At 41.3% G+C, this 27,862-nt stretch overlaps 1 protein-coding gene across 3 annotated transcripts in view; it reads left to right on the top strand.

Annotated features, from left to right (window-relative positions):
- The first annotated feature begins 2,838 nt into the window (after nucleotides 1–2,838).
- The window catches only part of c9orf72 (C9orf72-SMCR8 complex subunit), a 58,562-nt gene continuing 33,538 nt past the window's right edge, over nucleotides 2,839–27,862 (top strand). For 2 of the 3 annotated variants that reach the window (XM_078394869.1, XM_078394863.1), the window contains exons 1-4: nucleotides 2,839–2,919; nucleotides 3,457–3,949; nucleotides 10,722–10,817; nucleotides 13,921–13,985. In XM_078394869.1, the coding sequence (XP_078250995.1) occupies nucleotides 3,506–3,949; nucleotides 10,722–10,817; nucleotides 13,921–13,985 (605 nt within the window). In that variant the 5' untranslated portion in view covers nucleotides 2,839–2,919; nucleotides 3,457–3,505. The remainder of the gene's footprint in view (nucleotides 2,920–3,456; nucleotides 3,950–10,721; nucleotides 10,818–13,920; nucleotides 13,986–27,862) is intronic. The other variant, XM_078394867.1, reaches the window with a different exon arrangement.

A 27,862-nucleotide genomic window follows, 5' to 3' on the forward strand; every position in this document is an offset into this window, starting at 1 on the left:
TGGCCCATATTCCTCTAAACCTGTCCTATCCATGTACCTGTCTAAATATTTCTCAAACGTTGCGATAGTACTTGCCTCAACTACCTCCTCTGGCAGCTCGTTCCATACACCCACCACCCATTGTGATCGCCCCATTACTGAAACGATATGGAGGCTTTGTAAAGAGTGCAGAAGACGATTACCAGAATGCTGTCAGGATTGGAGGGCACTAGCTGCTCGAGGAGGTTGGATAAATTTGGATTGTTTTCAGTGGTGCATTGGAGGCTGTGGGTCAACCTGATACAAATGTATAAAATAATGAGAGGCATAGATAAGATAGTCAGAATTTTTCCAAAGGTGGAAATGGTAAATACTAGAAGGCATACCTTTAAGGCGAGAGGAGGTTGAAAGGAGATGTGTGTGGAAAGTTTTGTTTTTACAGAGTGGCAAATGCCTGAATGCACTTCTACGGGAGGTGGTGGAAGCACATGGGACTGCAAGATTTGAGAGGCATTTAGACGGACACATGAACAGACAGGGAAGAGGAAAAGACACTACAGCATACTTTTGCAGCTCAAAAAGCGAAACACCATGATTATTTTTCCTGACCGTGTGACACATGTGTTTATTAATCGTGTGTACTGGTTTCTGTTAGTCTAAAAAAAGCACTGGGTATAGACATGTGCGAGCAGTTGGGATGAGTTAAATTAGTGTAATTGTCAGCCTGTTTGTGTGCTAGCTGCTCTCTGAGTTAAATTTGTATAATTGTCGGCCTATTTGTGTGCTAGCTGTTCTATGTTCTCGCCCAGCTGATAAATCTTTTCTGAACCACCTCACATGCAAGCGTATCATTCTGTAGCAGTGGAGAGGAGGAGCCAAAAAAGTTTAAATGTTTGTGCATTGGCAAGAACTCGGTTTATCAGGCCTGACAGCTTTAGTAGCAAGTGAAAGGGAGTCATGCTCCAGCAGAGCAACTGATTTGAGATGGTACAGCATGGAAACAGGCCCTTCGGCCCACTGCTCACATCGACCATCGATCACCCATTCACACTAGTTCTACATAACCGATGTTTGTATCCACTCTCTACACAATAGGGACAATTTTACAGAGCAATTAACGTACATGCCCTTGTGATGTGGGAAGGACCCAAAACATCCGGAGAAAATACACGCGGTCACAGAGAATGCACAAACTGAACACAGACAGCACCCGAGGTCAAGATTGAACCTGGCTCTCTGGCATGGTAAGAGCAGCTCTACCATCTGCACCACTATGGTGCCTCCCAGTACTGCTGGAAGGTTAAAGTAAGGGCTTTGGCAAACACTGGATTTTAGTGAAAAGCGCATGCGGTAAGGCCAAGATAAGGTATTTTAGATTTATTTCTCCTGAAATCCATTGGTTTTGTATTGGCGAGACCAAAGGTAGACCTGGCGATCTTTTCGCTGAACACCTACGTTCAGTCCACCTGGTTTACCTGATCTCCCAGTTGCCAAACACTTTAATTCCTCTTCATATTCCCACACTGACCTTTCTGTCCTGGGCCTCCTCCATTGTCAGATTGAGGCTAAATGCAAATTGGAGGAACAGCATCTCACATTTCGCTTGGGTAGCTTACAACGCAATGGTATGAGTATTGATTTTTCTAACTTCAAGTAACCCCTGCATTCCCTCTCTCTCTCTCCATTCCTCCCCCACCCAAGTCGCATTAGCTTCTCGGCCTCACCTAGCTAACAGCTAACAATGGCCTGTTTTTTTAATCATCATTACTTTTTTTGCAAATCTTTGATTCATTTGCTCTATACCTCCGCTACATCCCCATCATTTGTTTCCTTCCCCCCCGACTCTCAGCCTGAGAAAGGGTCTGTAAGAATATACAACATGAAAAGTAGTGGACCAACACCAACCGCCTGTTCAAACCCCCCATAGCCCATTTCAATCTGTCTATTGCCCATTTCAATCTACCTGTTGCCCATTTCAAACTGCCTGTTGCCTATTTCAAACTGCCTGTTGCCCATTTCAATCTACCTGTTGCCCATTTCAATCTGCCTATTGCCCATTTCAATCTGCCTATTGCCCATTTCAAACTGCCTGTTGCCCATTTCAAACTGCTTGTTGCCCATTTCAATCTACTATTTACATATTGCCCATTTCAAACTGCCTGTTGCCCATTTCAATCTATTTACCGATTGCCCATTTCAATCTATTCACTGATTGCCCATTTCAAACTGCCTGTTGCCCATTTCAATCTACTATTTATCTATTGCCTATTTCAATCTACTATTTACCTATTGCCCATTTCAATCTACCTATTGCCCATTTCAAACTGCCTGTTGCCCATTTCAATCTATTTACTTATTGCCCATTTCAAACTACTATTTACCGATTGCCCATTTCAAACTGCCTGTTGCCCATTTCAATCTACTATTTACCTATTGCCCATTTCAATCTACCTATTGCCCATTTCAAACTGCCTGTTGCCCATTTCAATCTACTATTTACTTATTGCCCATTTCAAACTACTATTTACCGATTGCCCATTTCAATCTACTATTTACCGATTGCCCATTTCAATCTCCTATTTACCGATTGCCCATTTCAATCTACTATTTACTGATTGCCCATCTCAATCTACTATTTACCGGTTGCCCATTTCAATCTACATATTGCCCATTTCAATCTACCTATTGCCCATTTCAATCTACCTATTGCCCATTTCAATCTACCTATTGCCCATTTCAATCTACCTATTGCCCATTTCAATCTACCTATTGCCCATTTCAATCTACATATTGCCCATTTCAATCTACCTATTGCCCATTTCAAACTGCCCGTTGCCCATAGCGGAAGTGACGGGATAGCGCATCACGACTTCCTGTCGGTTGGCAAGGGTGCCTGTGGAGATTTGCTGCTCGGGGCGGAATTGTTTTGCGGTAAAGACGGTAGGCGAGCAAAGCGATTATGTGAAGATGAGTGGGATACAAGGACGGCTGGATGGGCCGGGCCGGGCCGGGCCGGGCCCGTCTGTGCTTATTTCGGAGGTGGTGGAATGGACGGGCCCGGTCTGCAACTCGCGACGTTGTGGATGGAGCAGTGTTTTGGTTTCGGGTTGCGCTGCTGAGGGAGCGGATTAAGCAAGGACAGAGCAGAGGGGCTGTTTGTGGTTGTTTGTCCGGGTGCGACCGTGTCTGCCTGGCGAGTGGTCTTGGAGGACGGGCTACTGTGCTGGGGAGGGGCTTGGGGGAGTGGCCGGGTACGCGAGTGGAAGGACCAGGGTAACGCATATTAACGAGGAAGAGGTGGGTCCGTGGGTGTGTGTGTGTGGGTGGAGACTTTGGGAAGAGAATTTGTGCATAACCTGGATAGGAGCTTCTAGGGGCGAGGGATTTTTATTCTGGGATGGTGGATTTTAACTGGAAAGGCTGACGAATTATTATTATGATTAAATTATAATTGTCATAACATCACATCATTTTTAGCCTGCAGAAGATGTTTACGAAGGGAATTAGTGACAACTGAGCTGCCAACATGTGTGCTGCCTGTCCACCTCAATCTCCAGCAGTGGCCAAAACAGAAATCATATTGGATGGAGACTCGCCATTGCTGGCTGCTACTTTTGCTTACTGGGACAATATTCTTGGTCCGAGAGTCAGACACATTTGGGCTCCAAAATGTGAGCAGCTGCTGCTGAGTGATGGGGAAATAACATTTTTGGCCAACCACACTTTAAATGGAGAGATCCTGCGGAGTGCCAAAAGTGGTGCTATCGATGTGAAATTTTTTGTACTCTCAGAGAAAGGAGTAATCATAATCTCATTGATATTTGATGGTAACATGAATGGGGACCGCAGCACTTATGCTCTGTCAGTGATACTGCCTCAAACGGAACTGGGTTTCTACCTACCTCTGCACAGATTATGTGTAGATCGACTAACACACATCATTAGAAAAGGACGAATATGGATGTACAAGGTAAATTTGTTTATGTATTACAAGGCAATTTTTAATTCATGAGCTGAGTGTGAAATGTCTGAGTCTCCATTTAAGTGATTAAAGAAATATGTGTACTAATTATAATTTATTTTCTCTCCAAAGTATTTTTAAAATCTTCTGGAAGATGCACCTGATTGTGAACTATGTGTTTTTGATAGTTGTTTGGAACAGATCCAAGAAACGAGAAAAAAGGGAATACCTAATCAGATAAACATGGATAGAACATAGAATAGTACATCACAGGAACATGCCCTTTAGGCCACAATGTCTGCGCTGAATATGATGTCAAGACCTACTCTTATATGCCTGAACATAATCATAACTCTCCGTTACGTGCAGATCCATCTGCCTATCCAAAAATATCTTAAATGCCATTATTGTATCCACTGCCCTCACTCAGCAGCTTGTTCTTGGCAACCCCTACCATCTTTGTAAAAAAAAAACTTGCCCTGTACATCTTTAAAATTTGCCCCTCTCACATTAAAGTTATACCCACTAGTATTTTATTTTTCTCTCCCGGGATAGTTTCTGACTGTCCACCCTATCTAGGCTTCTCATAATTATATACACTTCAATCAGATCTCTCTGCAACCTCTGCTGTTGCAAAGAAAACAATACCAAGTTTATCCAATCTCTCCCTGTAGCTAATGCCCCCTGATCCAAGCATCATTCTGGTAAACCTTTGTACCCTTTCCAAAGCCTTCACATCCTGCAACAGGGTGATCAGGGGTGGCACAGTGACGCGGCGGTAGAGTTACTGCCTTACAGCGCCAGAGACCGGGGTTCGATCCCTATTACGGGTCCTGTCTGTACAGAGTTGGTACTTTCTCCCTGTGACCGCGTGGGTTTTCTCCAAGATCTTCTGTTTCCTCCCACACTCCAACGATGTATAGGTTTGTAGGTTAATTGGTTTGGTATGAATGTAAATTGCCCCTTGTGTGTGTAGGATAGTGTTAATGTGTGGGGATCGCTGGTTGGCGCGGACTCAGTAAGCCGAAGGGCCTATTTCCGGGGCTGTAACTCTAAAATTAAGGTAAAACTAAAACTGCACGCAGTACTTCAAATGAAGCTTAACCAAAGTCCTATATAGTTGTATCATGACCTGACTTTTATTCTCAATGCTTCAATCTATGAAGGCAAGCACACCTGATGCCTTATTTACCACTCTTATTGACTTGTGGTGCCACTTTCAGGGAGTTATGGAATTGGACCACAAGACCCCTCTGCACATCAATGCTGTTAAGGGTCATGCCAATAATTGTATATTTTCCCCATGCATTCGACCTCCCAAAGTGCAGCACCTCACACTTGCTCTGATTAAACTTCATCAGCCATTTCTCCACCCATTTCTGTAGGTGTTCTATATCCGGATGTATACTCTCACAGCCTTCCTCGTAAATCTATGTCCCCAGCAATCTTAGTGTCATCTGCAATCTTACTAACCAACAAATCTGTGCCCCTTCATTTATTTATAAAAATAAAGAGGCACAAGTGTAGATAAATAAAACAAAACAACAGAATTCCGAGTACAGATTCCTTTAGAACTCCACTGATCACCGACCTCAAGCTTAAATATTGTCCTTCAACCACAACCCTCTGTTGATCATTAAGCCAGTTCTGAATCCATACGACCAAGACACTTTTAATCCTTTGCAGCTTCATCTGGATCAACCTACCAAGGGGGACTTTATCAAATGCCTTACTAAAATTCATAGATAACTGCCCTACCCTCATTGATGACCGTTACTTCCTAAAAAAACTCAAATTAAATCACTAAGACAAGACCAGCCATGTACAAAGACTTGTTGACTGTCCCTAATTAAGCCATTCTCTTCCATTTGGGAGTAAAACCTATCCTGAAGAATCCTTTCCAACAACTTCCCTACCACTGATGTGATGCACACCGGCCTATAATTCCCTGGATTCTCCCCTTTGTAAATAAAAGAACGATATTAGCTACTCTCCAGTCCTCTGGAACCTCTCTTGCCTCTCTCAATAACCTGAGATAGATCCTATCAGGTCCTGGGGATTTACCCACCAAAATGCTCTTCAAGAACCCCAATACCACCTTCTCCTTAATCTCAAACTGCCCGTGCATATTAGTATTCTCCACACTGATCTCACTGTCCTCTATGTCTGGAATGCGGAAATGGGTGGAGATTGGAAGATGTGTAATTTCACTTTGCACTTAGTAATTTCCTCTCTAGCTTCCCAGTGTCCTCTGATATATCTGATCAGGCCCTGGAGATTTGTCATACGCTTTAGGACATTCAGCACATCCTCGACCATGATATTGACTGCCCTAAAGACACCCATTGACTCCCTCAAGTTCCCTGATCCTCATGTCTTTCTCCAGGGTAAAATCAAAGGAGAAATACTCATTGAAACCGTGCCCATCTCCTGCGGCTCCCTACAGGGTTGTCCGCTTTGATTTCGGGGGGAGCCCTAATCTCTCTCTGGTTACCCTTTGTCCCTTAATGTACTTATTAGATATGATTATCTATAATATTATATGTCAAAGCTATCTCCTGCCCCTTTTTCGGCCACCTGATTTCCTTTTTTAACGTGTAACTCAGTTCTTGAAACTCCTCCAAGGATACGCTTGATCCTAGCTCCTTATACCCGTCCATGCCTCCTTATTTTTAACCAGACCATAAATTTCTCTTGTCATCCAAGCTTCCTTACACCCATCTGCCTTGCCCATCACTCTAACAGGGACGGACACATTCCACTTTCTCGGCGTTCCTTTACCTTCAAACCACGTACTCCAATCAACTTGAGCACGTTCCTGTCTAATACCTTCATAGCTTGCCACAATTTAGAATTTTAACTCATGGGCTTGCCCTATCTCTGTCCATAACTATCAAACCTGATCGAACATGTCCCAAAAGGCTCATCCACAAACACTTCATCCACTTGCTCCTCCCAATTTCCCAAGATAAGATCAAGCGTTGCCCTCTCCCATGTAGGGCCCTTTACATATTGCCTGAGGAAATATTCCTAAACACATTTGACAAATTCTGCCCCATCTAATCCTTTTGCACTTTGACAGTCCCAGTCTATATAGGGAAAGTTTAAAATCCCCTACTATGACAACCTTATGGGTCCTGCAGGTGCTTGCAACCTTGATATATTTGCTCTTCTAATTCTTCTTGACTATTTGGAAGCCTATTGTATACTTCCAACAAGATCATCCCTTTCTTAATTCTCAGCTCCACCCATATAACTCACTGGTTTTATGGGTGGAGCTGAGAATTAAGAAAAGGAATAAAACCATCCATAATATCATCTCTGACCATTGCTGTGACATTCTCCTTAATCAATAAAACAACACCCTCTCCTCTTTTACCCCCACTTCTATCTCTCCTGAAGCGTCCACACCCTGGAACATTAAGTTGACAGTACTGACTGTCCTTCTCTTTACCAGGTTTCTGTAATAACTGCAAAGTCCCAGTTGCAAGTACCTATCCATGGCCAGAGTTCATCTGCGTTCTCGTCCTCACAGTAATCAGACTGTCTGTTTAAGAACACAGGCTGTTAGTTACATAGAAAATGACAAGCAATTGCTTTGATCAACACTTGTGCAATGATACTCAATTAATGTAACAGTCTGGTATTTTTAGCTTGCAGTAACAAAAATAAATTTTTAGCTGTTAAAAAGAACTTTATGTTTGATAACAACTCGTCGTTTCATGGAGTGAATGCTAGGTAGTTGGAGCGAATCACTTACTCGGTTATGGCAGACAGTCGGCAATAACAGACACCATCGTCCCTCCTTGTGGTCCATTGTAATGAGGGTTAGCCTCCCCTCCCCACTATAGTTTGTTATAACGTGGGCTGTTGGTATATCTCAAACAACAGAGGTTCCAACACAGATCCCTGCAGAACATCACTGGTCACAGGCTTCCAGCCTGAATATTGTCCTTCACAACCTGTCTTCTATGGATAAGCCAGTTCTGAATCCAAACAATCAAGACACCATGGATCCCATGCATCTTGATCTACTGGATCAGCCTATCATGAGGGATTTCAAATGCCTTATTAAAATCCATTTAGTTAACGTCCACTACCCTACCCACATCAATTAACTTTTGTGAGAAATCACCATGATGACAGTCCCTAATTAGCCCATTCTTTTCCAAGTGACAGTAAATTCTGTAAAGAATCTTCTCCAATAGCTTTCCTACCAATAATGTGAGGCTCGCTGGCCTATAAATTCGAGGATTATCTACTTCCCTTCTTAGAATGGAGATGAGGAAAAGCTTTTTCACTCAGAGTTGTAAATCTGTGGAATTCTCTGCCTCAGAAGGCAGTGGAGACCAATTCTCTGGATGCCTTCAAGATAGAGCTCTTAATGATAGCAGAGTCGGGGGGTATGGGGAGAGGGCAGAAACCGGGTACTGATTGTGAATGATCAGCCATGATCACATTGAATGGCAGTGCTGGCTCAAAGGGCCGAATGGCCTACTCCTGCACCTATTGTCTATTGTCTATCTTTGTCAGGGGCCTTACCATCTCCTCTCTTGCCTCAATAACAGAGAGAGACTGAGAGAGAACAGAGTGGCGGAAATGGATTAGATTTGATCAGGTCAAGCTGTAAAGATAAACCAATGTCCTACAGAAAAGCACAAATCTTCTTGGTGTAATGAATTATAACCAAGCCAATTTGTGATACCAATAGTAATGCTTCCTATTTTAGACACAAATAGCTGGAGTAACTCAGCGAGTCAGCTAGTATCTCCGGAGAAAAAGAATAGGTGACATTTTGGGTTGAGACCCTTCTTCACACTGTCAGAAGAAAGGGGAACGAGAGATATAGGCGGTATATAGGACAAATGAATAAAAGATATGCAGGAAGCAACAATGATCAAAGAAAGATGGAGCCAATAGTGGTCCATTGTTGGCTGTGGGGTAGGTGGTAATGAGTTATACAGACAGTGAAGTTAGTACGACGACTAGGGAGGGGGAGGGACGGAGAGGGCGGATGCAAGTTTTACTTGAGGTTAGAGAAATCAATATGAGGAGAGTTAAAGTGTTTGACATCCGGGATATCATGTAGGCCAAGGAGGATTGAGAGAATATTTCCTATGTTCCTTTGCAATATTAGACATAAAATATCAACCGGTACAGCACAGGAACAGGCCCTTCAGCCCATAATGTGTGTGCCAAACATGACACCAAATCCATCTCTTATCTACCTGCATGCATTCCATATCCCTAACCTCAACTACTGCATCCGGTGTTCCCAATGTGGTCTCCTGTGAGACCAATTGTAGACTCTGTGAGTCTTTTGCAGAACACTTGCGCTTGGTGTACCATGGCCTACCCGATCTCCTTTAAATGTCTTATTAAAATGCTATTTTAACCATTCTTCCCATTCCCTTACTGACCTTTCTGTCCTGGGCCTCCTCCATTGCCATAGTACGGCACTTCGTATTCTGCTTGGATAGCTTACAGCCCAACGGTATGAATTCTCCAATTTTAAGTAACCCCTAACAAACATACCTCATAAGGGCGGTACGGTAGCGCAGCGGTAGAGTTGCTGCTTTACAGCGAATGCAGTGCCGGAGACTCAGGTTCGATCCTGACTACGGGTGCTGCACTGTAAGGAGTTTGTACGTTCTCCCCGTGACCTGCGTGGGTTTTCTCCGAGATCTTCGGTTTCCTCCCACACTCCAAAGACGTACAGGTATGTAGGTTAATTGGCTGGGTAAATGTAAAAATTGTCCCTAGTGGGTGTAGGATAGTGTTAATGTACGGGGATCACTGGGCGGCACGGACTTGGAGGGCCGAAAAGGCCTGTTTCCGGCTGTATATATATGATATGATATGATACATTCCACCCCACATCTCCCCCCCCCCCCCTCCATGAGTGCCACCTGGACTCGCACCGACTACTTCCCCCCACCTGCTATATTCCTATCTCTGGCTTCACAATTCACAACTGTTCAATCCTTGAATCTCTCACCTTTTTCATTTCATAGCCCTAGAGTCATACAGTGTGGAAACAGGCCCTTTCTGTTGGCCTTTGTTAAACCATCTGCCTATCAAAATACCCCCTCGCCTGCGTTTACCAATTACCTGCCACACTTTAACCTGCCCCTCCTCTCTTCTTGCCTTCATTTCTCCCACAATCATTGAAGATGGGTCCCAAAGCGAAACATTACCTATCCATGTTTCCAGGAATGCTCCCTGACCCACTGAGTTACTCCAGCACTTTGTGTCTTATTTTGTAAACCAGCATCAGTACTTCTTTGTTTCTACTCTTCCATATCTCTCCATTCCCTGCAAATGCATATGCTTATCCAAAAGTCTCTTAAATGCCGCCATCATGTCTGCCTCAACCATCATCCCTGACCTTGCATTCCAGGCTTTCGCCACCCTCTGTGTAAAAAAAAACTTCTAATATTTGACTTTCCCATCCTGGGAAAAGGATTCTGACTGTATTCCCTATCTCTGCCTCATAATTTTAGATACATCTGTTAGGTGATCCTGCGACTCCATACATGAATGCCAGTAGCGGCAGTTTACTGCTATATTGGTTGAAAAGTTAAAAGTTCCAAGTAAAAATATCAGGACCCATTCTGGGTATGACATGACGGCTTGTATTCAACTTTAAACAGCGAAAAGAGGGTCATTCATTATCTGACATTGTTGAAGTCATTTGATGGTCATTATTTTTAATTCTCATTTACTCCATCTTCATAAAAACTCATAAAGTGTTAATAATGTGCACCATTCTTTCTTCTAGGGCCAGAGCATTATTTCTTTTTTAACTACAGAAATTACACCCATCATGGAATTATTTTCATCTATGAAAACACATGGAGTCCCAGAAGAAGTTCAAGTGAGTTTTTAGTCAAAATAATAGAGTACATGGAATGAAATTTCATTTGAGAATTTGTCCAAATGCCGTATTCACATGGCAGATTGTTGCTAAGTCCTGTTGATGTGGAACAACAGCAAAAGTGCTACCAAACCACTTTCTAAATCCTTAATTCTTTTGTCTTGGAGGCATTAGAGTATGGCCTAACTTGTCCATGGTGACCAAGTTGTCTTCCTGAGCTGGTCTCATTTGCCTTCATTTAGTCCATATCCTTCTCAATCTTTCCACGTGCCTGTCCAAATGTCTTTTAAACATTCTATTTGTACCTGCCTCGACCAGGACCTTTGGCAAGTATGGGTGAAAAAATGGTCTCTCTGGTCACCTTTAAATCTTTCCTCTCTCACGTTAAATCTATGTCCTCTAGATTTAGCATTACAGTCACAGAGAAATGGTGAGACCCTAAAATGAATTGTAGAACAGAGAACCCTGTTTTAGTATTTTAGATTTCCCCCTTGGAGAAGATTGCACATTCACATTATCTATGTCCTCCTGATTTTGTATGTCTCTGTAAGGTTACCTCTTGGTCTCCTACTGTCCAGGGAAAAATATCCCAGCCTTTCTGCCTTCTGATAACTCACACCTTCCCACCCAGGTAGCATCCCAGTGAATCTTTTCTGCACCCTTTCCAGCTTAATGACATCCTACCTATAGCTAGGTAACCAGAACTGCACACAATACTCCCATGCCACCAACATCCTCCAACGTTTTTGCCACCTCCAATGGGATCCCACCATTCGTCACATCATCCCATCTTCACCTCTTTCCACTTTCCGCAGAGACCGTTCCCTCTGCATTTCTCTGGTTCTCTCATCCTTTCCCACCCAAACTACCCCCTCCCCAGGTACGTTCCCCTGCAACTGCAGGAGATGTAACACCTGTCCCTATACCTCCTCCGTCAACTTCATCCAGGGACCCTGACAGTCCTTTCAGGCGAGGCAGAGCTTCACCTGCACCTCCTCCAGCCTCATCTACTATATCTGTTGTTCTCGGAGTGGACTCCGAAATATCAGCGAGACCAAGCACAAATCCGCCAATCGTTTCGCTGAACACCTTCACTCAGTCCACCTGGGCCTTCGTGATCTCCCGGTTGCCAAATATTTTAACTCCCAATCCCATTTCCATACTGACCTTTCTGACCTGGGCCTCCTCCACTGTCAGAATGAGGCCACACACAAATTGGAGGAACAGCACCTCATATTTTGCTTGGGCAGCTTAGAACCCAGCGGTACGAATATTGATTTCCCTAATTTCAAGTAATCCTTGTATTCATAGAAACATAGAAAACAGGTGCAGGAGTAGGCCATTCAGCCCTTCGAGCCAGCACTGCCATTCAATATGATCATGGCTGATCATCCAGAATCAGTACCCCTTTCCTGCATTCTCCCCATATCCCTTGATTCTGTTAGCCCTAAGAGCTATATCAGTACATTATTACTCCCTCACCCCCAACCCCCCCCCCCCCCCCCTCCTTCCTAGACATTTTACAGTTCCTCACTTCTACTCCTATGACTCAGGAACATGAAATTGAGGCTCTGGTCCAGAAAAAGAAGGAGGCATGGGACAGGTATAGGAAGATGGGATCAAGTGTATCTCTGGAGGGACTTTGGGGTCTGAGGAAATCAGTTAGGCAAAAAGAGGGCAGGAGATAGCTCTGGCAGATAAAGATAATCCAGAGGGGAAAAAAGGTAACCAGAGAGAGAATAGGGCCCCACAGAAATCAGTGAACATCTGTGTGTGGAGCCACAGGAGATGGGCAAGGTCGTCATTGGACACTATTCTGCGGGCAGATGCTAAACTGTGCTACATTAAGACAAAGTGTTTTGTTAACAAAATTCTTGAAGTATGCTTTATTGCAGAGTATATTCTGCTTGGGTGGCTTACAACCTAACGGTATGAACCCTATTGTCTCCTTTTCATCTCTAGCCTTTGTCCACCCACCTGACAGTCAAAACTCTCCCTCGCCTGTATCTACCTATCACTTGCCAGGCTTTATCCTGCCCCAACTCTTTCAGCTTTCACGCCCCTACTACAATCAGTCTGAAGAAAGGTCCCAACCCAAAAAAGTCACCTATTCATTTCAACTACAGATGCTGCTTGACCCGCTGTTACTTCAGTATTTTGTGTTTTGGTTAAGTTGTTATGTTTCTGTTGCAGCTGTTAAAGTAGATCACAGATAATTATCAAGTTATTTATTTAATTTGGTCCTTACGTAAACTTAGAATCACAGCATTTTATTATTAACCAATATTTTCTTTCAAATAAGCTCTGATGCATATTCTACCACTCCAGTTAATGGTAAGGAAACACTCCAAAATCTCTTTGCAGTGAAAATTATTGAAAGTTACCATTACACTGTTTGAAAACTCTTCTTTAACTTCCTGTGAGCACAGCATTGCCTTGTATTCATCGTACAAAATCTTTTAACTGTTTTCTAATTTCTCATTTTGCTTTCTAGCAACTATTAGTTATACCTACTTTGGTGTGTTATCCTCCATAATTAATTGTTTGGAATAAAGATCTATTTTATTTGCTGCTTGGATGATTAACTTATTAACAGTAATTTACTTTTGTTAAATTCGTTTCTTATATTTTTTATTTCATTTGATCTACATTTGCATTCATAATTTCAAAATGACAGCTCAAGCAGGTGTAGTGTTATTCTGACCTTAACACAATATAAATCCAATTGGCCTGAGATCAGAGGTACTCTGGTACTCTTTTACAATTTCCTTATCTCAGTTGTACAACATGAGTCTCGTTTCCCCTTTAAATTGTTGCATGAAGGCAATCAGTTATTCTCTTGAAAGATTCCAATCTCCATCCTACCTTAAAACTTCATACCAATAAATTGTAGCCTTTATTATTTTCAAAATATTTCACATTCTTTCCCTTCTATAAACTTCAGGACGATATTCTTTGCATTAATTTGTATCAGACTTAAAAAATCCTTTATCTCTTTCCGCTTTTCTTTCTGTTAGATCTTTGGAGTGATGACATTTGCATTGCTGTTATTAAATTTATGGGAAAATAATTTAATACTAACTTGGATGTTAATTTGATTCAGATTAAGGATACTGTTTTGAATGATGATGACATTGGTGACAGTTGCCATGAAGATTTTCTGCATAAGTAAGTGTCTTTACTGATAGAAATTGTTTGATCGGAGAACATTGAAGTACACTTATTGGTTTGCAGCGAAAGTTATTTGGCCTTCAGCATGAGTGTAAAGCAGTACTATTTTTTAAAGAACCTAATCCAAATGTCCCACAATTCCATAATAATGAGTATGGTTAGATGAGTCACACTGATTCCCATCTGTTCCTTTTGCATCCTTCCTCACATATGAGGCATAAAACCATTCGCAATATTCCAAATGTGGTCTGATCAGAACCTTGTAGAGCCTCAGCATTACATCCTTGCTTTTATATTCTAGTCGCTTTGGAATGATTTCTAACATTTCATTTGCCTTCCTTACTATTGACTAGTAGGGGACTGAGAACACATCCTTATGGGCCACCAATGTTGAGAATTGTTGCGGAGGATTTGTTGTCATCTCTCCTCACTAATTGTGATATGTGGGTCAGCAGGTTGAGTTTGGTTTAGTTTAGAGATACAACGATGAAAAAGGCCCATCGGCCCACCAAGTCCGTACCAGCCAGCGATCCCCACACACTAACGCTATCCTACACACAATAGGGATAATGTACACTTATACCAAGCCAACTAACCTACAAACCTGTACGTCGTTGGAGTGTGGGAGGAAACCGAAGATCTTGGAGAAAACCCACGCGGTCACGGGGGGGGGAAATGACCAACTCTGTGCAGACAGGACCCGTAGTCGGGATCGAACCCGGGTCTCTGGCGCTGTAAGGCAGCAACTCTACCGCTGTGCCATCGTGCCTGAGGATTCAATGGCAGAGGAGGTGCTGATTCGTAGGTGCAGGAGTTTAGAGATAGGTTTAAATGGGATTATTGTGATGAAGGTGAAGCTATAGTTGATAAATAAGAGTGTAATGTAGGAATCCTTGGTATCTAGTTGTTTCAGTGATGAGTTCAGGGCCAGGGAGATTGTGTCCACTGTGGAACTGTTGCACAATAAGCAAACTGCAGTTGATCAAGGCTGGCTGGGAGGCTGGAGTTTATGCACGTCATCAACAATCTCTGGATGCACTTCATGATGGTGGATATCACAAAATGCTGGAGTAACTCAGCGGGTCAGGTAGCATCTCAGGAGAGAAGGAATGGGTGATGTTTCGGGTCGAGACCCTTCTTCAGACTGATGTCAGGGGAGGGGGCGGGACAAAGACAGGATGTAGTGGGAGACAGACAGGAAGACAGTGGGAGAACTGGGAAGGGGGAGGGAAAAGGGCGGGACAGAGGAACTATCTGAAGTTGGAGAAATCAATGTTCATACCGCTGGGGTGTAAGCTGCCCAAGCAAAATATGAGATGCTGTTCATCCAATTTGCGGTCCACTATGACAATGGAGGAGGCCCATGACAGAAAGGTCAGACTGGGAGTGGGAGTGGGAGGGGGAATTGAAGTGCTGAGCCACCGGAAGATCAGGTTGGTTAAGGCGGCCTGCGTTTGGTCTCGCCGATGTAGAGAAGTTAACACCTGGAACAGCGGATACAATAGATGAGGTTGGAGGAGGTGCAGATGAACCTCTGCCTCACCTGGAAAGACTGTTTGGGTCCTTGGATGGAGTCGAGGGGTAGGTAAAGGGACAGGTGTTGCATCTCCTGCGGTTGCAGGGGAAAGTACCTGGGGGGGGGGTGGTTTGGGTGGGAAGGGACGAGTGGACCAGGGAGTTACGGATGGAACGGTCTCTGCGGAAAGCAGAAAGGGGAGGAGATGGGAAGATGTGGCTAGTAGTGGGATCCCGTTGGAGATGACAGAAATGTTGGAGGATAATTTGTTATATACGCTGGCTGATGGGGTGGAAGGTGAGGACAAGGGGGACTCTATCCTTGTTACGAATGGGGAGAGGGAGAGCAAGAGCGGAGCTGCGGGATATAGTGGAGGCCCTCGTGAGAGCCTCATCTATAATGGAAGAGGGGAACCCCCGTTTCCTAAAGAATGAGGACGTCTCTGATGCCCTAGTGTGAAACACCTCATCCTGGGCGCAGATGCGGCGTAGACGGAGGATTTGGGAGTAGGGGATAGCGTTTTTACAGGAGACAGGGTGGGAAGAAGTGTAGTCAAGATAGCTGTGGCGCTATGGACTGCGTAAGTCGCACGCCAACTAGCTCCGTGAAAATTTCGACTTAAGGAGAGAGGAACGGGACGGGCCCGTTGTAACTTACCGGCAATTCTTAACGAAGGGTGGGTGACGTCATCAGATCGCGACTTTTAACATTAAATGTCGCTAAGTCGCACCCCCCCGCTAAAAACCGTTACAAAACGAACGGTTAAAACAAGACTGTTGGAAGAAGAAGAACCAGGACAGATGGAAGCCTCTGCTGCAGCCCAAACTTCAGCGTTGACTCAAGAAAAAACTTCCAAACTACCCCGGAAGCCACAGCCAAAAAAAATTGGTTTGGAAGAATTTCGTAACGTTGTTGGTGAGGAGCTTTCAGGTATGAAGTCTCAAGTAACGAATATTACGGTTGAACTCCAAGAGATGAAAGCTGAATTAATATTGCTTAAAGGAATGAAGGGGGAAATACTAACTATTACTAAGGACCAGTTAGCTTCATCAAAGGTTGAAATATGTGAAATCATGAATGAACACATGGAGGAAGTAACCTCCAAGCTACAAAAGTTGGACTCCGATTTTTCCGGTAAGGTGAAACACATCACTGCGTCAATACAACAACATGACGAGGCTATATGTGAGTTGGAAGCTTTAGCCGAGATAAGTGCTGAAACAACAAAAGCAGTATTGACGGAGACTCAGCGTTTATCTGATCTATTAATGAAATTAACTGAAAAATGTACTGACCTAGAGGGTCATTCTAAACGACAAAATTTAAGAATTCTTGGAGTTAAAGAAGGCAAAGAGAAAGCTAAAAACCTCCGTGTCTTTACTGCTGAGCTTTTACAAGAAGTTTTGAAAATTGATTCAAAGCCCTTGCTGGATCGAGCCCATAGAGCACTGAGAGCACGTCCAGGCGCTAACGCCCCTCCAAGACATTTGATACTGAAGGTGCATTATCCTCACGTTTTAGAAGATATGCTGTCGAGAATTGCTATCAACAGAACTTTATCATTTCAAGGCGATGAGATTCGCATCTTCAGAGATTATCCTGCTGAGGTGGTCAAGAAAAGAGTACTGTTCAATGAGTCAAGATCTATTCTTAGGAAGATCCCATCACTCAGATTTGGTATGTTGTATCCAGCAAAACTCCGAGTTACCTACAATCAAACAGAATCCTTTTTTACTGACCACAACAAAGCACTGGAATTCGCTCGGGAGATCGAAAGGTCGCTGAAGGGTTGAATATCACTTCACGGTTTTACTAATTGGCAGACAACTGATTGGACTTTAAGATATTACAATCTAAAGATTTAAGCTTAGTGTACATACTATACGAATATTAATCGTAACTAATTACTATTAATCAAAAAACATATATTATTATTAATCATTACTAATAAGAAGTACAAGTAATATTTGATTTATGTAAACTTTATTCCGAACACTTAATTAATATACCTTAGACAGAAAAATCGGCTTATTATAGACTAATTAGTTTCGGGCATGCCCCGTTTACCTCTCTTTTATTAAAAAAAAACAACAACCGTTAAAAATCGGAGCTAGTATTATTATTTTTTTTACATCCCACGGAAGTCCTTAGATTTTTTGCCACCTTAGGGTGGCTATCACTAACTGCACTAATTGTAGTTGTAGTTTTAGTTGTTTCTTTTTTTTTCCTGCACTCTTTTAACCTTTTATATATTGATTTTTTTTTTAGATTCAATTTTTATTATTATGTTATTACTCAGAATTTATATACTTTTGGGAGATATTTCCGGGAGACATTCCACGTAGTACAAAAGATCATCCACCCTTCATTCAAGAAAAATGTTGTAGTTCGGGTGCCAGGCCATTTGCTTTATTATAGATTATTTATCGGTTAAGATGCAAGATACTACTATGAAAACAGGGGGTAAAGGTATTACATTTTGTAGTTGGAATGTCAAGGGTATTAACGAACCAATTAAAAGAGGTAAAGTACTTTCACATTTAAAATCTATTGATGCTGATATAATGTTCCTTCAGGAAACCCATCTCAAAAACGTAGCACATAACAGACTGAAAGGCAAATGGATTGATAAATTATTTCACTCATCATTTCCCTTTAAATCAAGAGGTGTTGCCATTTTAATTCGTAAGGGTATACCATTTATACATACCTCCTCTATAGTTGACATTGAAGGTAGATATGTTATATTAGTGGGAGAACTATACTCCACAAAATTGATATTGGTGAATGTCTACGCACCAAATTTTGATAATCCGTTATTTAAAAAATATATATTTAATACCATTCCAGAATTTGGACAATATAACTTGATAATTGGAGGAGATTTAAATTGTACACTAGATCCTTACTTGGATAGATCGTCAACTCAAAGGAAAACAAAATCCAAGTCGTGTGAATTATTAAACTCTTATATAAATAGTGCAAATATAAAAGATGTTTGGAGAATTGAAAACCCCTCAGGCCGAGAGTATTCATTTTATTCACCAGTGCATAAAACTTACTCAAGAATTGACTATTTCTTGGTGGATTCCAAACTTATTCCTTATACGTATAATTCAAAATATCATAATATTATTATATCCGATCATGCCCCTTTAACATTTAGGGTAAAACTCCAAGGAGTAACGGGGAAACAGACCAATTGGAGATTTAATCCTCAAATTTTAAATGAAACAGCATGTTATGACTATCTTAAATCGCAAATTGAAACCTTTTTTTACGCAAATGACCTTCGTGAAACACCTGCGTCCCTGCTTTGGGAAACATTTAAAGCGTTTGTGAGAGGATGTATTATTGCCTTTCAAGCGTCTCAAAACAAGAAGAAGCGGGTTGTACAACATGAGCTAGAAAGACAGATAAAACAGTTAGACATAACAAATGCGATCGCTCCCTCTATTGAAATACATAATAAAATCGCTGCTCTCAAATATAAGTTAAATTATATACTCTCAGCTCACATTTTAAGGCTTTTTCAATATACTAAACAAATACATTTTGAATTTGGAGATAAACCACAGAAATTGCTAGCACGTCAACTCCGTAAATTAGAAGATGAATCTACAATTCATAAAATTAGATCAGATAACGGAGATTTGCTTAAACTACCCAAGGACATTAATCAGATATTTTTGCAATTTTATCAGACATTATATTCATCAAAAATAACAGATAGCTCTGCGCAGATGCAAAACTTTTTGCAGGAATGTAACCTCCCTGGTTTGAATGAGAGTGACAGAAACTTATTGGGCGCAGAAATAACTATGAAAGATGTTGAAGAGACCATTAAATCCATGAAAAATGGGAAGACCCCTGGCCCTGACGGCTTAAATAATGAATTTTATAAAAAATGTAGTGATTTGATCTCTTCACGTTTGCAAACTGTATATAGTTACGCCTTTAAACAACAGAGATTACCACAAACTCTGACTGAATCAACAATAATACTTATTCCTAAAAAAGATAAGGATTCTGAAGACCCTGGTTTGTACAGAGCGATAGCTCTTTTAAATACTGATCAGAAGATATTAGCGAAAATCTTCGCTCATAGATTAAGTCTAGTTATAGATAAATTGATACACCCCGACCAATCAGGCTTTATAGCTAAACGATATTCATTTTTCAATTTGAGACGCTTGTTCAATATAATATATTCAAATAGAATAATAAACGAAGATTTAGCAATCATTTCGCTAGATGCTGAAAAAGCATTTGATCAAGTAGAATGGCCCTATCTTTTCTCAGTGATGGAAAAATTTCAATTAGGTGAAAATTTTTGTTCATGGGTGAAACTTTTATATACATCCCCAACAGCTAGAATATTAACTAATCAAATGCTGTCATCCAAATTTCATTTATTTAGGGGTTGTAGACAAGGATGCCCACTATCTCCGCTTCTATTTGCCCTCGTTATAGAACCACTTGCTGAGAGTATTAGATCAAATCCAGATCAAATCCTGAAATTAGCATTCCGAATTTATTAAATCTCATAACTCAATTTGGTTCATTTTCAGGTTATAGAATTAACTGGTACAAAAGTGAAATTATGCCAATAATGGAGCAAAATCCGGCCATACTTCAACAATTTCCTTTTAAAATTGCCTATGAAAAGTTTAAATATCTAGGAATTTACGTGACTAGGAAATATACTTCTTTATTTAAATTAAATTTTCCTCCTTTACTTACTAAATTACACAGAAATATCCAATTTTGGAAAACACTCCCTATATCATTAGTTGGTCGTAGTAATGCTATAAAGATGATCTTTCTTCCACAGCTACTATACTTATTTCAAGCAATTCCGATCTATCTTCCAAAAAAGTTTTTTTTTTAAATCGATTCAATTATTACTAATTTTATTTGGGACTACAAGACTCATAGAATAAATAAAAGACATCTACGTAAGTCTAAAACTAATGGAGGAATTGCCTTACCTAACTTCTTATTTTATTATTGGGTGGTTAATATTAAAAATGTAACCTGCTGGTTGGATGACACTGATCAACAACCGGATTGGTTAAAGATGGAGAAAGAGGATTGTTTACCATTTGATATTGGTGCGATCCTCTTAGCTCCAATAAATTTAAATAAAAAAACATATGGAGGTAATCCGATTATACATAGTGTTATCCGTACCTGGAAACAATTAAAACTTACTTTAAAACTGAGTAAATTATCCTCTTTCCTCCCTATTGCGAATAACCCTTCTTTTAAACCGTCTGTCTTAGATAGAGGATTTGCTCAATGGAAAAGTTATGGAATTAAAATGGTGGGAGATCTTTATCATAAGGGAACTTTTCTTTCTTTTCAGGATTTACAGCAGAAGTACGGATTACATGTTAATAATTATTTTAGATATTTACAACTTAGAGATTATGTAAAATTACACATGCAAGAATATAAATTTAGAGGTCCAGAAACTCTTGATGTATGCCTGAATCGACATTATAATTCAAATAAATTAATATCCTTTATTTATAATACTCTCCTAGATACTGACATTCCGTCATCAGAATCATATAGACGAGCATGGGAGGACGAATTGAACCAACTCATAATGCAAGATATATGGGATGAAAGTTTACAACATATACACCAATGTTCATTAAATACTAGACATTCCTTAATACAATTTAAAATAATACATAGACTACATTATTCGAAGACGAAATTAAATAGGATTTTTCCTAGTATCTCTCCTATTTGTGATAAATGTCAATTTCAAGAAGCTAATTTAACTCATATTTTCGTAACTTGCATAAAAATGCAAAATTTCTGGTTGGATATTTTTAAAATAGTTTCTAAAGTTATCGACAAGCAATTGGATGTGGATCCAAAAGTAATAATATTAGGATTATCAGAACATATTACAAACTTTACAACAAGTCAGGTACATTTTCTTGATTACAGTTTAATAACTGCAAAAAAATTAATACTTAAATTTTGGAAAAAACCAATAACCCCCACAATTAAAATGTGGATTACGGAAATGACAGAGACCTTGCATTTGGAAAAAATAAGATTTGCCTTAATTGACAAACCTGATTTATTTTTTAAAATATGGTCTCCATTTATTGAATTTTTAGAAAAGTAAATGGGTTTGACACAGGACTAAAATAAAAATTTTAAATTAAAAGTTGAAACTTGAGTTTAGGGTTGGATGTACAACTGTGGTTATTGTCTCCCGGATCTACCCCCTTTAATTTTTATAGTTATAACTCTTTTTTTTTTTTTTCTTCATTCTTCTTTATTTTTATTTTCTCTTTTTAAAAATTTAAAAATTGAAGCTATGTAAGAACTTTGTAACAAATTTGTCTTTTATTTCCATCTGTACATATGCTTTTCAAAAAAAAAAAAAAAAAAAAAAAAAAGATAGCTGTGGGAGTCGGTAGGTTTGTAGTAGATGTCGGTCACTAGTCATGATGGTGGATGTCAAAGCCACTGGACGGTAGTCATTAAGGCATGCTATTGTACTTTTCTTTGGCATCAGGATGATAGTGTTGAAGTAGATGGGGACTTCAGGATAATGTCGTGAGAAGTCAAGGATGTCTGTGAGTAGTCTGCCAGCTGATCTGCACAGGTCCTGTTACAGTCTACCATCTACTCCTCTCATAATTTTATCTACTTCTAAATCCTTCAGCGTACCAGAGAAACCAATCCTCGTCTATTCAACTTCTCCTTGTAGCTAATACCCTCTAATGTAGGCATTATACTGGTAAATCTCCGCTGCGTGCATTCCAATGCCCCCACATTCTTCCTGTACTGGAGTGACCAGAAATGTATGCAATACTCCAAATGTGACCTAACCAAAGTCCCATAAAGCTGTATAATGACTTCATAGAAACATAGAAAATAGGTGCAAGAAGAGGCCATTCGGCCCTTCGAGCGAGCACCGCCATTCATTGTGATCATGGCTGATCATCCACAATCAATAACCCGTGCCTGCCTTCTCCCCATATCATATCATATCATATCATATCATATACATACAGCCGGAAACAGGCCTTTTCGGCCCTCCAAGTCCGTGCCGCCCAGTGATCCCCGTACATTAACACTATCCTACACCCACTAGGGACAATTTTTACATTTACCCAGCCAATTAACCTACATACCTGTACGTCTTTGGAGTGTGTGAGGAAACCGAAGATCTCGGAGAAAACCCACGCAGGTCACGGGGAGAACGTACAAACTCCTTACAGTGCAGCACCCGTAGTCAGGATCGAACCTGAGTCTCCGGCGCAGCATTCGCTGTAAAGCAGCAACTCTACCGCTGCACTACCGTGCCGCCCCCTTGATTCCACTAGTCCCCTGAGCTCTATCTAACTCTCTCTTAAATCCATCCATTGATTTGGCCTCCACTGCTCTCTGTGGCAGAGAATTCCGCAAATACACAACTTCTGGGTGAAAAAGTTCCTTCTCACCTCAGTTTTAAATGGCCTCCCCTTTATTCTAAGACTGTGGCCCCTGGTTCTGGACTCCCTCAACATTGGGAACATATTTCCTGCATCTAGCTTGTCCAGTCCTTTTATAATTTTATATGTCTCTATATGATCCCCTCATCCTTCTAAACAGTGAATTCAAGCCTAGTCTTTTCAATCTTTCCTCATATGACAGTCCCGCCATCCCAGGGATCAATCTCATGAACCTACGCTGCACTGCCTCAATTACAAGGATGTCCTTCCTCAAATTAGGAGACCAAAATTCCTAATTCCTGACTCTTTATACTCAATGCCTTAATCACTGAAGGTGAGCATATCATATGCTTTCTTATCCACTCTATCTACTTGTGTTGTCATGTTCAGGAAGTTATGGACTTGGAGTCCAAGATCCCTCTGTACATTGCTGTTAAGAGTCTTTCCATTAATTGTATATTTTCCCCATACATTCGACCACCCAAAGTGCAACATCTGTGACTTGCTCAGATTAAATTCCATCTGCTGTTTCTGCTCCAATTTCTGTTGCTGATCTTTATCTTGCTGGATACTTTGACAGCCTTCCTCACTGCATGCGCCCCCAGCTATCTTGGTGTCATCTACAAGCTTGCTATCCAACCCATCTACATTTACATACAAGTAATGAAAGGCCTAGATAGAGTGGACATGGAAAATATGTTTCCAGTAATGAGAGTGTAATAATAATAATATATAATAATATATTCCTTTATTCGTCCCACACCGGGGAAATTTACAGTGTTACAGCAGCAAGTGGATAGCAAGAGATCATTTATTATAAATAAAAGTAAAGACAAGGATAAATTGTATTCCTTAACTGTTACTGTTGATTAGTCTGCTAGGAGCAGTGCTGGTTGTGCAGTCGCACAGCAGCGGGAAGGAAGGACCTCCTATATCTCTCCTTCACGCACTTGGGGTGAAGGAGTCTGTCACTGAAGGAGCTACTCAGTGGAGTGACAGTGTCCTGCATGGGGTGGGAGTCATTGTCCAGCAGTGATGTTAACTTTGCCATTATCCAGCTCTCTTCCACCGCCTGCACTGGCCTTCCTGACCAGCTTGTCAAGTCTCTTCCCTTCCGCCGCTGAGATGCTGCTGCTCCAGCAGACCACTCCATAGAAAGTGGCTGATGCAATCACTGTGTTGTAGAAGGTCCTTAGGAGTGCCCCCTGCACTCCAAAGGACCTGAGTCTCCTTAGCAGATAAAGTCTGCTCCGGCCCTTTTTGTATAGCGCATCGGTGTTTTTGGTCCAGTCCAATTTATTATTGAGGTAAACACCCAGGTACTTATAAGAGTCCACCCTCCCGATGTCCATTCCCTGGATGTTCACCGGTGTCGGGGGAACCTGGCTGCGCCTGCGGAAATCTACCACCATCTCCCTGGTTTTCCCTGCGTTGATCTGGAGGCGGTTCCGCTGGCACCAGTCCACAAACTCCTTGATCAGTTCTCTTGATCAGTTCTCTGTACGCCCTGTCATTGTCGTAGAACCAGAGGGCACAGCTTCAGAATAAAAGGATGTACCTTTTGAATGGAGATGAGGGGGAATTTCTTTATGGTGATCTGTGGAGTTAATTGCCACTGACAGCTGCAGGGACTAGAAAATAGTTCTTTTTAAAGCGGCGATTGATAGGTTTTTGAATAGTAATGGTGTTAAAGATTACGTTAGAAGGCAGGAGAATGGGGTTGAGAAGGAGAAATAGATCAATCATGATTGAATGGCAGAGTAGACTCGGTGGGTGGAGTGGCCTAATTCTGCTCCTATGTCATGGTCTTATGGACCCTTATTAACATTAGCCACAGAGTCAAAGAGTAATAGAGTAACATAGCATAGACACATGACTATGGGTACTGTCTGTAAGGAGTTTGTACATTCTCCCTGTGTCTGCATGGGTTTTCTCCGGGTGCTCCGGTTTCCTCCCATATTCCAAAGATGTGCAGGTTTGCAGGTTAATTGGTTTCTGTAAATTGTCTCCAGTGTGCAGGATAGAATCACTGTATGGGTAATTACTGGTCGGCGCTGACTTGGTGGGCTGAAGGGTCTTCCTACGCTGTGTCTCTAAGCTAAACTAAACTAAACTCCCTGATAACATTCTAATTCCTGTGGTCAAATCATTTTCTTTATAATTTGACATTTCTAAAGACATTTTTACATTCTTTTTGTTTCTGGTTAGATTGTTCTCATTCTTCACTTTTAACCATGACTGAATTTTGGGATTTTTCCCAACATTTATGCGTAGTTTTGTTTGGAAACCTTTCCTCTTTACCATCTTTAACTTCTCTTGACAGCAATGTTGGGTTGCTTATCCTTTTCTGTCCTCAAGGGGGTATCTATTAACCTTAAACTATGTATTCTTTAAAGGTTAGCATTGCCTGTGTACTGTTGAACCTTTCGAAATATACCTTCCAGTTCCCATAGCCAACTTCGTCCTCATCCCTTTCGACTTTGTTTTCTTTAGAGTCGATCACTGGTTTCAGATTGAACATAATTACTTTCAATTTTTAGATCAAAAATTCTGTGACGATCACTGCTTCTTGAAGTCCTCTTAAAACCTGATAACCCTTTAACCCTTTTTTATTGCACAGTACTAGAATAGAAATCTGCTCATGTATTAATGTACTAATTTGGAACAACACTGCTGATGTACTGCACAAATTCACCTCCACAATAATCTACAAATGGGTTGCTTCCAACCATCACATGTTCATTGGTACCATTGATATTTATTTATTGGCAATCCCAAAGCCTTCCTTCACCTCTCCCTCCCCAGATGTCTTATTCTTATTCTCCTTCCATTGGCGGGTCCTATCTTTCATTAATGTAATAATCTTCTTATTTTTCTGCTCCAAATGCTTCTGTTCCTCTCAGTTGAATTATTTTTACTGCCACAGTGTACATATATTTTCTCCTTTTGGTAATATTAATGAATAGATAACATTGCTTCTTAATTTATTTTTGGGATGTGTCATCCTTTATACCCCATGCAAAGGTGGTAATGATGAGCAACCTCTTAAGCCTCTACCGTCCTTCTGATGAAACCACTTGCATTGGGCAGTGAGTGCAGGTTTTGGACCCCATGGTGAAGGAAGAGTGATATATTTCTAAGTCAGGATAATATGCAGATGGTTTGGTCCCATGGCCCTGCTGTCTTTGCCCTAGGCAGTGCTTGCAGATTTTGGAACTGTTGTTGGAGCAATCTGGGCAAGCTGTTGCAGTGCTGCATGCCGCAACCACTGTGTGATGGTGATGAAGGGAATGAGTGGTTAGTGTGCCACTAGGTTGATTTGTCCTGTATGTCATCGAGCTTCTTGTAAGATTTGGAGTTGCAGTCTAAGTCAGGAATATGCAGAGTATTCCATCATCCTCCTAATTTGTGCCTTGAAGATAGTAAAAGATATTGGAATGTCAGGAGGTAAGTCGCCTGCCACTGCATACCAACCTCCTCCCTGCCTATGTCCATTTGCATTTCTCACCAGTGGTGACACAAAGGATGTTGACAGTGGGAATCTGTGAATGGTAATACCATTTTAATGTGAAGGGAAGTGGAAGTAATTGATTGTTATTTTTGTGACATGAATGTTTAATCAGGACATGCCTGAATGTTGTCTAGATCTTGCAGCATGCAAGCAAGGACTTCCTCATTTGCTGAGGAGATGCATATGAAATTGAACCTTGTGAATTCATCAGCAATTGTCCTTACTTGTGATGGAAAGAAAATCATTGCAGATGATAGAGCAGCTGAAGATATTTGTGTCTAGCGCATTGCCCGTAGGGACTCTTGCAGTGATGTCCTCAGGCTGGGATGAATGACCTACAACAACTATCTTCACTTGTCCAAGTTATGACCAACCATCAAAGTATTTTCTCCTTGATGCCCATTAACTTCAGCTTTCTGTGGTTTCCTTGCGGCACATTCTGTGAAATGGTGCCTTGATGTCAAGGGTAGTCATGTTTGCATCACATTTGTAATTCAGCTTTTTGGTTAATGTTTTGACCTAGATTGTGATGGTCTGGATTGAGAGCAGACTGGGTGATAATTAACTGAGCTGTATCTGTTTTAGTGAGCAAGCTATGTTTGAGTAATTTATCATACTATTGGGTAAATGCAGATCGTGTGACTGAAAAGGCACAGCTTAGTTCTATAGCGCAAGTTTTCAGTATCACAGTTGAGATACTGTCTAGACCCATAGCCTTTGCTGCTTTTTCCAGGTGTTGCTTAACATGGAGAAGCAGTGAATCATCAGCTGAGGGAGGACGTAGGTTGAAATTGGGAAGAGATTTCCATGTGCATGTTTGACCTGATTTCATGAGACTTCATAAAATCGTACAACACAGAAATGGGCTGTTTTAGCCCACCTTGTCTTTGCTGACCATGATGCCTATCTCCTATTTGTCTGTATTAAGCCCATATTCCTTCATACCATTCCTAGCTAGGTGCATTCCCAAATTCCTGTTCCCACTGCGAATAAGCCCAGTCTATCCAATCTCTCCTTATAAATACAGCCCTTTTTTTTTTTTTTTTTTTATAGACAATAGGTGCAGGAGTAGGCCATTCAGCCCTTCGAGCCAGCACCGCCATTCAATGCGATCATGGCTGATCACTATCAATCAGTACCCCGGTCCTGCCTTCTCCCCATACCCCCTCACTCCGCTATCCTTAAGAGCTCTATCCAGCTCTCTCTTGAAAGCATCCAACGAACTGGCCTCCACTGCCTTCTGAGGCAGAGAATTCCACACCTTCACCACCCTCTGACTGAAAAAGTTCTTCCTCATCTCCGTTCTAAATGGCCTACCCCTTATTCTCAAACTGTGGCCCCTTGTTCTGGACTCCCCCAACATTGGGAACATGTTATC

The sequence above is a fragment of the Rhinoraja longicauda genome, chromosome 3 (genome assembly GCF_053455715.1).
Source record: "Rhinoraja longicauda isolate Sanriku21f chromosome 3, sRhiLon1.1, whole genome shotgun sequence".
NCBI lineage: Eukaryota > Metazoa > Chordata > Chondrichthyes > Rajiformes > Arhynchobatidae > Rhinoraja > Rhinoraja longicauda.